At 34.2% G+C, this 12,956-nt stretch overlaps 1 protein-coding gene across 5 annotated transcripts in view; it reads left to right on the top strand.

Annotated features, from left to right (window-relative positions):
• IFT80 (intraflagellar transport 80) overlaps positions 1-12,956 on the top strand; it is a 56,551-nt gene that overhangs the window by 1,353 nt on the left and 42,242 nt on the right. For 4 of the 5 annotated variants that reach the window (XM_039361100.1, XM_039361099.1, XM_039361098.1 and 1 more), the window contains 2 exons: positions 3,950-4,057; positions 6,793-7,014. The exons of the other annotated variant lie outside the window; for it this stretch is intronic. In XM_039361100.1, coding sequence (XP_039217034.1) covers positions 4,021-4,057; positions 6,793-7,014 — 259 coding nt within the window. In that variant the 5' untranslated portion in view covers positions 3,950-4,020. The remainder of the gene's footprint in view (positions 1-3,949; positions 4,058-6,792; positions 7,015-12,956) is intronic. 5 annotated transcript variants of the gene reach the window in all.

The raw sequence follows: 12,956 nt of genomic DNA, 5'->3' as shown, positions 1-12,956 counted from the left end.
AGCCAAATTGCATATTTTCCTGCATTTTAGTTTGATTGCCAAATTAGACTACATGAAAAGATGGAGTCAGGAGTCCATAATCTCACTGAATACCCGAGTCTTGCAATGTAGAATGCCAATTAAAGATTAAACTACATTGCCTATTATCAATGTGTTTTCAGTTATATTACCAATAGATAAAGAAGTGATGGAGAAGATTTTCAGTTCTTTTAGTACACATTTCCTTGGGAATTTGAATTAAAATTCACATTTATGGAAATTTGCAACAAGAAAGGAAAGGAAATACTCCCTGCAGATTTTACTCTGCTTGTTGTTGCCAAATATAGAGGACAGCATTCATCTCTGTTTCAAGGCCTTTGAGCCAGTGCTGTCTAAAGAAATTTTTGCAGTCATGTGGCCAGTATGATGCCACGGAACTCTGTTTCCTCCCACCAAAGTGTTACCTATTTATCTACTTGCATTTGCATGCTTTCAAACTGCTAGGTAGAAAGACAGGTGCTCACCATGCTAGGGTACCAACTGTTGGCTTTCCAGCCAACAAGCCCAGCATCTTAACAGCCAAGCCGTTATGCCACCCTGCAGAAAATATTTCCAGAAATTATAAGTTTGTTAGAGTTAGCAGCAATGGTTCAGAGGTAAAACTTCATTCTCAATTTGTCATGTGTAATAAATTTATTAAAAGAGAAAGTTACAGTGTAATTATACTAGAGAACAAAACTGAGGATCTAGTAATAAGGCAAAGTCTCATAGAAGCATATAACCTGAGGTAGTATAGGCTAACTTCCCTCCTATATAAATTTAAGGCATTAACTAAGCTTATTGTAGCTGTAAAATTACTGACCTCTCTGATTTTCCATCTAAGAAAAGCATAGCATGTAATGAACTCCCTCTGAAATTCAGAAAACTTTTACCAAAAGCTTGCAAACAACTGAGTAAATAATACAAATATTTCCAGTACTGTAAAATTTCTCCTTTACTTTGCATTCTTGGTGTGTTCCTGTGCAGTTGTTATGACAATCTCTTGCAGTAGAAAATACAACCCTGTGGGACCTTAAAACCCAATATTTTTATTAAGCAATATGTTTCATAGCTTCTGGCATATTTCATATAAGGGAATTTCTGCTGCTAAGACTAACATGTTGACTGGGTGTAAATGTCATATTAAGCCATGGTGTAATTTATTTGGCTTTGGTTTAGCTTCTTGTATAAACATAATCATTGTGCCTTCTGAAAGATTTAGTGTAACATAGGAATCTAGCCGTTTATATTTATCAAACTACGGTAAGATTAAATTACACCTTATTATAGGTGATCGCAGCTAATTGCTCTTCAAAACAAGTAGGTTTTGAGTCTGTTAAACACTCTTCTCATTTTTAATATATTTACTTTTTTGTGGATAGTAATTGTAACATTCTTTGGAAATTCATCTTGGCTAAAGGATAGGGAATAAATACATTGTTACAGTAGTAAAAATATGCTTTCAGTATCATTGATACTAAAATGACTATCAAGAATAGTCTAAATCCTTGATTTATCCTCATAATATAAAATAATATAAAAAAATTACAAACAAGTTGTGAAAAGTTAGATTTATTTATTCATTGAAAACAATAGATCTTTAATTAGTATTTCTACATATTTAGCCATTTTATTCTCAGGAGTATAATATGTACTGAAATTTTGATGTGAAATATCTGTAGAGAAAAGTTATGTGATTAAGATTAAAATTAACATTATTTTTTGGTAAACTCTTATAACATTTTTTATATAAATATATGTTAGCAGTTGAAAAATGGAAGCTCTCTGCATCTTCTGTAGTGAGAAAAAATCTGAATCAGCAATTGAAAGGAGAATTTCAGGGCCATAATCAGAAACAGAATCTCAAGATGTATATTCACACATAAATATGAGATTGTGAGCCACAATGTGATTTATTGAAACTTGTTTTCATTTTAAAAGTACTGTATAAAAATTTTTTATTTTTAAAATACAGTAACAAGGTTATATGCTGTACTCTCATATTACATCATTTTCATATTTAGTTAATAAATGACAGAAGTTTCACCTATATTATAACTGGATAAAACGATTTTAAGATATAAAGATTATGTTTGAAACAGCATTTGTCTTTTAAGTTAACCAGCTCTTAAGCCTGATCTTGCTTATTCTATGTTACTAACATGTGTATTTATGCCTAATTTAGCATTTACAAAAAGTTCAACCCTCCAACCATTTAGAAATTAAATTTATAAGAAATGTCTTTTTTCCCCTTTCAAATTAGGTTAAGTTAAATACTCTGGGGAAAATTGATATGTCCTGTAGATGTATCTATTTTGGGCTTTGAAAAAATCTTTGTGTAGTAATTCTTCAGTGGGTTGTAGTCCATTTGTCATAGGACTCCCAAGAGATTAGAAAACATATGTTCTAATTAATAGGATATGCTCTTCTGAATAAGCAAATGCAAGTACCTTTCATTGTAGAAGTTACATGAGATCCATTGTTTTGCAGAGCATTTTGTATCATTTTCTGCTTTTTGTAGATAAATATTGTTAATTACTTTTCAGTTTATACCAGGAAATAGACCCAATATTAATATTAATGTTTAATAAATTACCAATATAGAACATGGTCAATATTTTTTTTATTCTTATGTATATAATTATATTCATTTTTTATTAGTTTGGGTCAGGAAATATTTGCAATTTATATATTAGTATTTAATTTCCATACAAGTGTGTGTAACATTTTAGAGCAAAATCCTAAAGAATAGGTAAAATGTAAAATGGTTATATTACAATAAAATAATTTAAAAATAGGTCCTTTAAAATATGCTTATATAATTAAAACATAAAAACTCCAAGTATATCAGAAATACTTTCGGATTTTTGTTTTATGTTTAAAATTTCAAACTACAGTTTGAAATAATTGAAATGAACCTCTGGACTATGCCAGAGTTGTCCACACATGCATCTTACAGAACACAGTGAAATACAAGTAGTCCTCGAGTTATAACTACAATTGAGCCCAAAGTTTCTGTTGCTAAGTGAAACATTTGTTAAATGAGTTTACCCCATTTTACAACTTTTTTTGCCATAGTTGTTAAGTGAATCATTTCATTTGTTAAGCTAATAACATGGTTGTTAAATGAATCTGACTTCCCTGTTGACTTGGCTTGTCAGTAGGTCACAAAAGGTGATCACATGATCCTAGGACACTGCAACCATTATAAATATCAACCATCTGAATTTTGATCATGTGACTATAGGGATGCTGCAATGGTCGTAAGCGTGGAAAACAGTCATAAGTCACTTTTTATAGTGCCGTTGTAATTTTGAATGGTCACTAAATGAATTGTTGTAAGTCGAGGACTACCTGTAATCTAACTCAGATGTGAATAATGTATTGATGAAGACTTTTCCTTCAGCAATTTTCAGTATAAAATGACCAAAGTCTAGTCTAATCATAGGTGATGGCTAAGATACTAAAAGATCTGCAGGCCATCTGTAGAACTGGAACCTGATTGTACAGGGGAATTCAGCTTATTCCAAGAAAAAGCTCATTGTTACTTCCAGGTACCTGCCATCTTGGATACATTTCAGCTTCTCAACATTTAATGTTTCAAAACCTCTTTATATCTGTTTGGACTCCATTACCTTTCTGGAGCTTTTAAATAGAAAAAAAGAAGTAAACTTGGATTGTATATTACATTGGTAAAATTATAACAGGACGTTTTAGAAGACTGTTTGTTCCTAGCCAATTCATATAGATGTGGATCTTCATAAACCAACAATTATGAAATAGAGTTGAAAATTCAGAGAAATTGAAAAATATCTCTGTATTGCTACTTTGGACAAAACAGTCTGTAAATTATATTTGCATTTATTAAAGTGTTAGTCTATTATCTAGTCTTGGAGGATGGTCTATTAATGATTTTTTAAAATATTTACAGATAACGTGTGCAATCAAGACAACATCTCTTCATGAATCTGCTGGATTATCAGCATAGAAAATATAGTCCAAATGAGATTAAAGATATCACTGCTAAAAGAACCAAAGCATATCCTTTCTTTGTGTCTGAAATAATGCTGTCAGTGTAGTGGATGTTGTTTCCCAATGTTTGTAGTAATTTATATTTTAAAAATTATACATGATAAGACAATAAAATGGATGGTATCCTGTATTGGCCCAAACAAAGTCATTTTGTGCAAATCAAAATCCCCCCTGCCATTTTAAGAATTTATTATCCATTTTCAGTAAAATATTACAGTGGTATAAAGAAAAACAATAGAATGAAAACACTTTATTTATGAAATAATAATAACTGCATAATCCAAGTTTGTAAGTTATCTCTATTGAACACGTCAACCAAAATTTTGAGAAAATCTTTATTATTTTTGTAGCCAAATTTTGACACACTTTTGGTGTTAAAGTTCCCAACATCAGGATCTGTTTCCCATGTACTCTGAAATAATTTACTTTATTGTAAGGGAAATCTTGATTGTTGTAGATCAGAAGTTTCCAACCTATTGGGCACCAGGAACCAGTTCCATGGAGAGAGGTTTTTCCATGGACCAGAGGGTGTGTGGTTTTGTGTGCTGCCTGCATCTCACAGATGGGGCTTTGCTTGTTTGTGTGGCCTGGTTGCTGGCATGCCACGGCTCGGTACTGGTCCACGGACTGGGGTTGGGGACCCCTGTTGTAGATGGTTTTAGAATTGTTTTGCTATTTCTTCGGAATAAGAACTTAGATGAAACACTAGGAAGAAAGAAACAAGGATTAATTTCAATTTATTTTTCAAATTTGTATGCTGATTAACTCCCAGCTACTATGGCAGCTCACAAGAAAAATGAGAAATATTATTAATAACAAAGGAAAAATAAAAGATGGCGAGAAGAGGAAACTGGATTAGAATGAAACAAAGGACTTCACTCTCCATTACCGTTTAGCCAAAGAACCAAATCTTCCAGTCCTTCTAAATAATAGCAAGGAGGGGCCACGGGATTTGTGGAGAAATTTCATTCTAGAGGATAGGTATTGCTACAGAAAAGGTACACTTTTGGAGTTCCAATAGATAGATAGATAGTTTAATCGAAGAACTCAGATTGTGCAAACTCTGTAAGATTTAATCAATGGGGTAGATGCTATTGGGAAAAAATGTATCTTGTTGGCTTTATAGGTAACAGCTAGAACCTTGAATCATTCCAGTAGCAAACTGATAACCAGTGCTGAATCAGAAGCAGATATACATATTACATGGACACAGGGTACCTGAGGAATCATCTCACCTAATTGGACTCATCCCAATGGAAAGGGCCTACTTCCGATCCCGTCAGCCAAAGAAATTCAACTGGTGAGATCCAGGAGAAGAGCCTTTACTACTGTGGCCTTTGCCTCTGGAATATTCTCCTGTCAGAGATGAGGTCTACTCCCACATTCCTGGCCTTCAGGAAGAGCCTAAAAACTTGACTCTGCCACTTGGCCTGGGGCTCCAGGAGGGGTCTGCTACATTTGGGCTGGCTGACGGGATAGAGAAGATTCTCACTCTCTGGACGCCTGTCACCTTTGTTTTTAACTTTTAACTTCTTTAATTTTTTCTCATTGTAATTGCACTTTAAAACTTTTTATTATATTGTAAGCTACCCAGAGTTTTCATCAGTGAGATGGGTGGCATAGAAATTTAATAAATAAAGTGCCTACAACTGCCCACACTGGTGCATTCTGGGCCAGTTGAAGCTTCCTGGTTGTCTTCAAAGACAGTTCAGTGTAGACTGAATTGCAGTAATTAGATTGTGACATGATCAGGGCATGAGTAACAGTGTGAAGGGCCCCCTGATCTAGGAAAGGTACAACTGTCACACCAGTTGAAGTTGTGCAAAAGCCTTCCTGGCCACATCTGCCACCTCTTCTTTGAGCAGGATCTGTGAGTCCAGAAAGATTCCTCATGTAGTGGACTAGCTCTGAATAGGGAAATGCAAGCCTTGCCAAATAGAAAAATGAGGTATCCCCAGATCTGGACAACCTAACACCCACAACTACTTGGTTTTGGTAGGACTGAGTTGGATACAGTTTCTCCTCATATAAAAATATGATCAAAGGTTTTGAAGAGAACTAAATAGGGTTTGTAAAATAGAATCATGTTGATCTGCTAAAGGTTTCGAGAATATGGAAAACATGTGGAATAAGGGTAATTTGATAGCTTTCTGAAACATCTAAACTGTTCATTGTTAAACACTTCAACAACAAGGAATAAAAGAAATCTTCTATTGATTGGTAATGGATTAGAATAGGAAAAAATAGCCTGTTCTCAAAATAAAGGGATATAAACAAGCTTTTTAATTGTTAAACTTCTACAGGTTGCAATATTATATTGCTGTTCTCTAGGAAACGTTCAGATTGTGTAAGTTCTGTTTAAATTAAACAGGTCAGTAATGATTGAATGAATGATTTCAGTGGATTTACAGCTGGATTTGGATTCAAGGCAATATTTTTACTATGTGCTAATTAATCTTTATTCACATTCTCTGAAGAGTAGATGTTATAATATGATACTGTCATTTGAGAAATGCAGCCCTCATACAAACAAAATTGTACAATTATTTGTTGTAAATTCTAGGATTAAGCATACCAATCCATGTATTTTTTTTGTGCTGGAATATTCAGATGATGAGATTTTAAAATAAAATGTACTGTAATATTTATTGTATCAATTTTTAAAACAAATGTAAATTCTTTTTGAATAATGCATGAGTCAGATGTGTTAGAAATAATTTTATTCCTTAATTCTTTCAAAACATAAGGAATTAGTTAGTTGTGTGGGGTGGACAACAGCAGATGAACTATATTCATGTAGCGATGATCACCAAATTATAAAATGGAACTTGTTAAATGGAGAAACAGCACAAGTTGTCAAGCTTCCTGATGATATCTATCCTCTAGATCTTCACTGGTTTCCTAAAAGTTTAGGTGGAAAGAGACAAACCCATGCTGAGAATTTTGTACTTACAAGTTCTGATGGTAAGTTGCCTTGAAAATGTGTATTATTCATTTTGGAGTATTATCAAAATATGATATACCCTCCTAAATCACTAATGTTAGATTCATTGTCACATTGATTGCATTTGCACATAACACTATGCAGGATTTGTTTTGCCCACTATTCAAACAACGTAAAGTTGATCTTTTAGACAAGCAAATTAATAATATTTTGGCCAATTTCTTATTTGTTTTTCCCTTCAATTAATTTTCTAACCAATTGGCCTCCCCAAGTTGCTCTCTGCTTACGTTTTTTTTTCTTTTATTATACAATATATTTGTGGTGGTTTACTGGGTAAGAACTTTTACATTATGTTAGTATCATTTTATAAGGCCTTGGTAAGATCATACTTGGAATACTGAATCCAGTTTTGGTCACCACAATATAAAAAAAATGTTGAGACTGGAAAGAGTGCAGAGAAAAGCAGCAAAGATGATTAAGGGGCTGGAGGCTAAAACATATGAAGAATGGTTGTAAGAATTGGATTTGTCTAACGAAAAGAAGGACTAGGAGTGACATGATAGCAATGTTTCAATATTTGAGAGGCTGCCACAAAGAAGAGGGGCTCAACCTATTTATTAAAACACTAGAAGGCAAGACAAGAAGCAGTGTTTGGAAACTAATCAAGGAGAACCTAGCACTAAGGAGAAATTTCCTGACAGTGAAAACAATAAACCAGTGGAACAGCTTGCCTTCAGAAGTTATGGGTACTCCATTACTGGAGGCTTTTAAAAAGAGACTGGACAGCCATTTGTCTGAAATAATATAGGATCTCTGTCTTGAGTAGAGGGTTGGACTAGAAGACCTCCAAGGTCCCTTCCAACTCTGTATTCTGTTATTCTATTACATGGAGAAAAATGGTAATAGTATTGATTTGATGCATTATCTATGTAGTTGAAATGTTTTTCAATTTCTTTAATGAAGTGTGTATTAGCTTCATAATATATTTTTGTAAGGTATATCTTTTAAAAGATTTTTGATGTTGTGTACAATATATTATCCATATGTATGTGTGAAGAGCAAGAAAGAATTTGTCCAAAGACAATTGAAGTTAGATACAATTTTGGTTGGCCTGATAAGTGTTTTATATTGGGGGTAGGGGGTATGGTCTGTCTAATTTATCATTTTAGTTGTTGTGTTGAAATGCTTAGCATGTTGTTTTCCTGGCCCAATTCAAGGGGCTTACAATGAAGGTTAAAGTGTCACATGGCTTAGGATCACATTATTTACCCCTATTCCTATACAGAATCACCTACACTTGAATCATTGACAAGTCAAATTTGGTTGGTTCTGTCATGGATGCAATCAACATTAATATTCAGTTGGCTTTTTCTAAGATAGGGCCTATGGTATGGAGTGAACTGCCACTGAACTGAGGCAAAGTCTTTGCCTGACCTAAATTTAGGAAGTATTTATATACTTACTGCATACTTACCTTTTTACATTGTTACTGGTTTTGGATTTTTACTCATTTTATCATTTAATAATTGTTTTATGGATATTTTAACAAAGTTACCTGCAGCCATTACAACAATATGTAGCATATATAATCATTTAAATAAAATATAAAGCTTGGTACATTTGTACAAAGTGAATCAAAACAAATCTTGACTAATTTCTATCTGTAAATCAGGACATTTTCTGTCCTCTGTTCTCTCTTCCATTCTTTCTCCCCTCTTTTTCAAAATGTAAACAATTTTGCACAGTAACTGCACTAGCTCTAGTGTGATATATTTGGTATGAGGGAGATCTGTTTGCATATGTGTTCCCACTTGGGATAAAAATATTTAAGAAAGCAATTGGCAAAATATGCCAGATTAACTCAAATACTATTGAAATATAAGTCAACATAACTGGTATGGTATGTTAACCTTTAACACAATTGTGTTATTTTTCAGAATCAAATTTTGTCATAATCGAACAGTTGCTGAAAACACATATTAACACAGTAAAAAATAAATGTTAGGGGGAAGTGGTGGTTTAGAAAAAATAATTTTATGTCTATCAAGAGGGATGTTAAGATGCTGTTGGTTTGCTTAGAAGTACATTGAAATGCAATCCCCTTTGCTGTGATATGAATTAAGATATATGTTCCCATTTGCTTTTATTGCAAAGAAGTTGTCATTTTATGTAATTCTGATACTAAATATTGTATTTTCCTATGGGGCATTATGCATGTGATTCTTTGTGTTTTTGCTGGGACTGCCTGGACCTGACAAGTTTCAGGTGTTTGAAACAACTTAATTCACTTATAGATGATCTTCTGGATAATGGAACAATTGATGTCCAATTAATTGAGGATATTTTTAAATCCCTTTTTTTCTTAACACCTCACAAGCCTTTTTTGATATGTGCATGTCGATACCACACATTTGTCACATCCCTATTATTTCAAAGAAAAAATCAAATTAAATGTCAGGATGAATAGGTTCCTCCCAGATCCCCTATAATGATATTCTAATCATTATTTGCTCCTGAAAATTTTGGAATATCCATGATCAAATAATTTGACAAATTAAAAATGCAAATTTGTCAAACTGGTCTCCAGAAGAATATATTTCAAATGTATTTGTCAATGAAATACTAACAGTATAACTGAGTTCTTGCATCTTGCTAAGAGTTTGTTTTATTCAGCAAATCATAGCTACTAATCAGCAGGGTTTACCCTATGCTAAGCTATAAACTACAAGGATTATATTCAAACAGTATGATAAATAAACCATACAATGTACAGACCCAGTGAAAGTTGAAAGAAAGAGAAAACAACATGGAGATGTTCTGAGAAGTCAGTTTAACTAGGTGATAATTTCATAAGAAATGTTAATAACTTAATTCTGAGTTTGAAATAATAGGGATGTGACTTCACAGCAAGTAAACTGATGATAGCTGCAGATGTTATGAGTCCCTCTTAATACAGATTCACTTTAACATCAATCACTTACTAATGCCATCACTTATGTTTAACAAGGTTTTTGTACTATAATCTTTACCTTCAAAACTCAGGTTAAAACTAGCAGTTCCATTTTCCACACATCAAAACACGTTCTTTAATTTGATCTGCTATTCAAATCAACCACTCCACTTTCTGTTTATATGAAGTTTTTCCTAATCATTGGCTTTATTCCTGAAAAGGCTGATTTGAATATAAGTTCTTCTGAACTGAATAATGCTTAATTTGGAATAGTCACTTTAATATTAATTACTTTATTCTTTGATAGATTGAAAATTACATTTATATAAAGGTCCATTTCTATTTGGCAAAGGGGAATTAAAATTATTTATCAATATTTTTTATAAATATTTGTACATAACCTTTTTATTCGTTCTGCTTTTCAGTATAATCTGTACTGGTTCTTTAAAAGTGTTTCCCTCTACTAGTTTTTGTTTCATTGATGACTAATTGTTAAAACTGGAACAGAATATTTAAAGGGTTTGTGGTAGCAAATGAATATAACAGACATACTGTAGTTTTGTGCATGTTGTACTTGAAAAGCCTGCTAATATCTTATTTGAATAATTTTCAGAACAGCAAAAATGTTTCAATATTGAGAATCTTCATGGCTTCAGTAATTAATAAAAACGGAAAAAGGAATAGATACAAAGTTGAAGTTGAAACTGAGTCTTTTCATTTTTTGTTCCAGCTATATTATCAAAAGTTTCTTACTAAAAGTTTTATTTTTTTAAGTTTGATTTACAGCAGTGATGAAAAGAATATATCAATTCCAGCAAATGTATTAATATTTAGTTTCATTATTGATGGATGCATTAATGCTGCAATATAGTTACAGTTCATGATTGCTTGTACATTTGTGAGAAAAAAAGTCAGGAATCTTTCATAATTTCAATAGGTTTTTAGTCTTAATCCTTCCTCAGCATCTTTTTACACTTAGAATTGTAAGATATTTTCCCTTAGTGCAGTGGTTCTCAACCTTTTTAATGCCGCGACCCCCAACCGGTCGTAAGTTGAGGACTACCCAACCGGTCGTAAGTTAAGGACTACCCAACCGGTCATAAGTCGAGGACTACCCAACCGGTCTTAAGTCAAGGACTTTCCCTGCCCGGGAGCACCGCACATGCGTGGTGCCGCCCCCTGCGCCGACCGAGGCGTAGCTGGCAAGCGGCAGAGACGGAGCAGGCCGACCACCGGCTGGGCCACCAGCTGGCCCAGCCCAAGGGAAGTAAGGCACCCGCCGGGTCCCACGCGTGCCAGCAACCCTCCCTGCGCCCGCCGGCCTCCCACCTCCCACCCCTGGCTCTCTTTTACTTACATTTTTAGTAGTTGCTCAGCAGGGAGGGGTGGAAACTTCCAGACAGCTCACCTTCGCTGAAGACAACTTGCAGCACCGTTTGCAGAATGGGACTTTTGGCGGTCTCAGCAGGGCAGAGACAGCCTGGACAATTCCTATTGGCTTTTGAAAGCCAATAGAATTAGACTCTATTCAAGAGAGTCTATTCTATTGGCTTTCAAAAGCCAATAGAATAAAAGGGAGTAGCACAGCTAAGGAAAAGGGGAAAAAAATGGCGGACTGCGTTGTTTGGCGATCCCTGTGAAATAGTCGTTTGACCCCAAATGGGGTCGCGACCCACAGGTTGAGAACCGCTGCCCTAGTGCAATGCAGTAACTTCAGTATTTAGCTCATAATAGAATTTATTTTCTAGCTGCAAAGAACAGATACTTCAAGAGCTTTTACCAAATTGGACACCCTATTGTTAATAACCTTATATCAGGATTTAGAATGAGAAATAGGAGTACTATCCTACTTAGTGAGAGGATAGAGTTTAGCAATTAGGAAATGTGCATTTTGGCACAAAGTTTTTGAGGGTATGTGGCTGGCTGAAGTGCCCTAACCCGGCAACTTTTCCTTGAGGTGCCAGATTCACCTTATTATTTTCCATATTGACTATTAACACTCTGCTCTGTTTTTTATGTTTCTGAGCCCATGTTCAATGTGGGTTTTGGTAATTAAAGTCCACCAATTCTAAGATAGAAAACATCTTACGTAAGCGAGAACTGTAGTCTTCTTTGAACTTATCTCAATTCTTGATAACCTAATGTATCCATGTGGTTTTCTTTGTAATAATATGTAATTGTGGATTTTTCATCACTTAGACTGTCCTGACAGAACTCTATTTAGGGAAATCACTCGTTAAAAAAAACTATATATAGTGAAAAAATGTGTTTATAATTAATGTTGAATTTATATGTCTTGTATTAGAACCATTACCATTATCAAGCCAAGTCTCCCTTTGAATACATACTTGATTTTTGTTTCTGTTAAATATCATTGCATTACTTTTAACTCATTTCTCTAACCTATCAAAACTACTTTGAATTTTATTTCTTTTTTAACTATTCCCCCCAATTTTGTGTCATATGCACTTCTTCTGCCAAAATTATTACCGTAAATGCCGGCGTATAAGACGACTTCCACGAGCGCTGAAATCGGCGCCAAAGATGGGGGTCGTCTTATACACCGAGTCGTCTTATACGCCGGAAATACTGGTAGTTTCTGGCGTATAAGACGACGTTCTAGGAATGCGGCCCGGCTATAAAGACGGGGGTCGTCTTATACGCCGGGTCGCCTTGTACGCCGGCATTTACGGTACATAAAATATTAATAGAAAATACAGAGTGATCCTTGTTCAATCTCAATTGATATCTCCTGTTTGATGAGATCTTGCAGATGACATTCTTTGAAAATAGTTTTTAAGCCCCATAAGTATTGATATAATTATGAAGCTATCCGGTTCATTCTTGATTAGTTTCTTAATGTTTTGGGGTACTTTATAAATTATTTGCTAAAGTGAGCAAGAGAAATTATGCCAAGATCTATCAAGAACAAATTCATACTGACTTTTGCTCATGTTATGAATCAGGCATCAAGAATAAATGTTTAACTATGCTCCTAAGCATCTTCAAGGA

Source organism: Crotalus tigris, unplaced genomic scaffold (assembly GCF_016545835.1).
Source record: "Crotalus tigris isolate CLP2741 ecotype Arizona unplaced genomic scaffold, ASM1654583v1 scf7180000019200.1136910, whole genome shotgun sequence".
NCBI classification, from domain to species: domain Eukaryota; kingdom Metazoa; phylum Chordata; class Lepidosauria; order Squamata; family Viperidae; genus Crotalus; species Crotalus tigris.
This window is presented reverse-complemented; position numbering and strand designations above follow the sequence as displayed.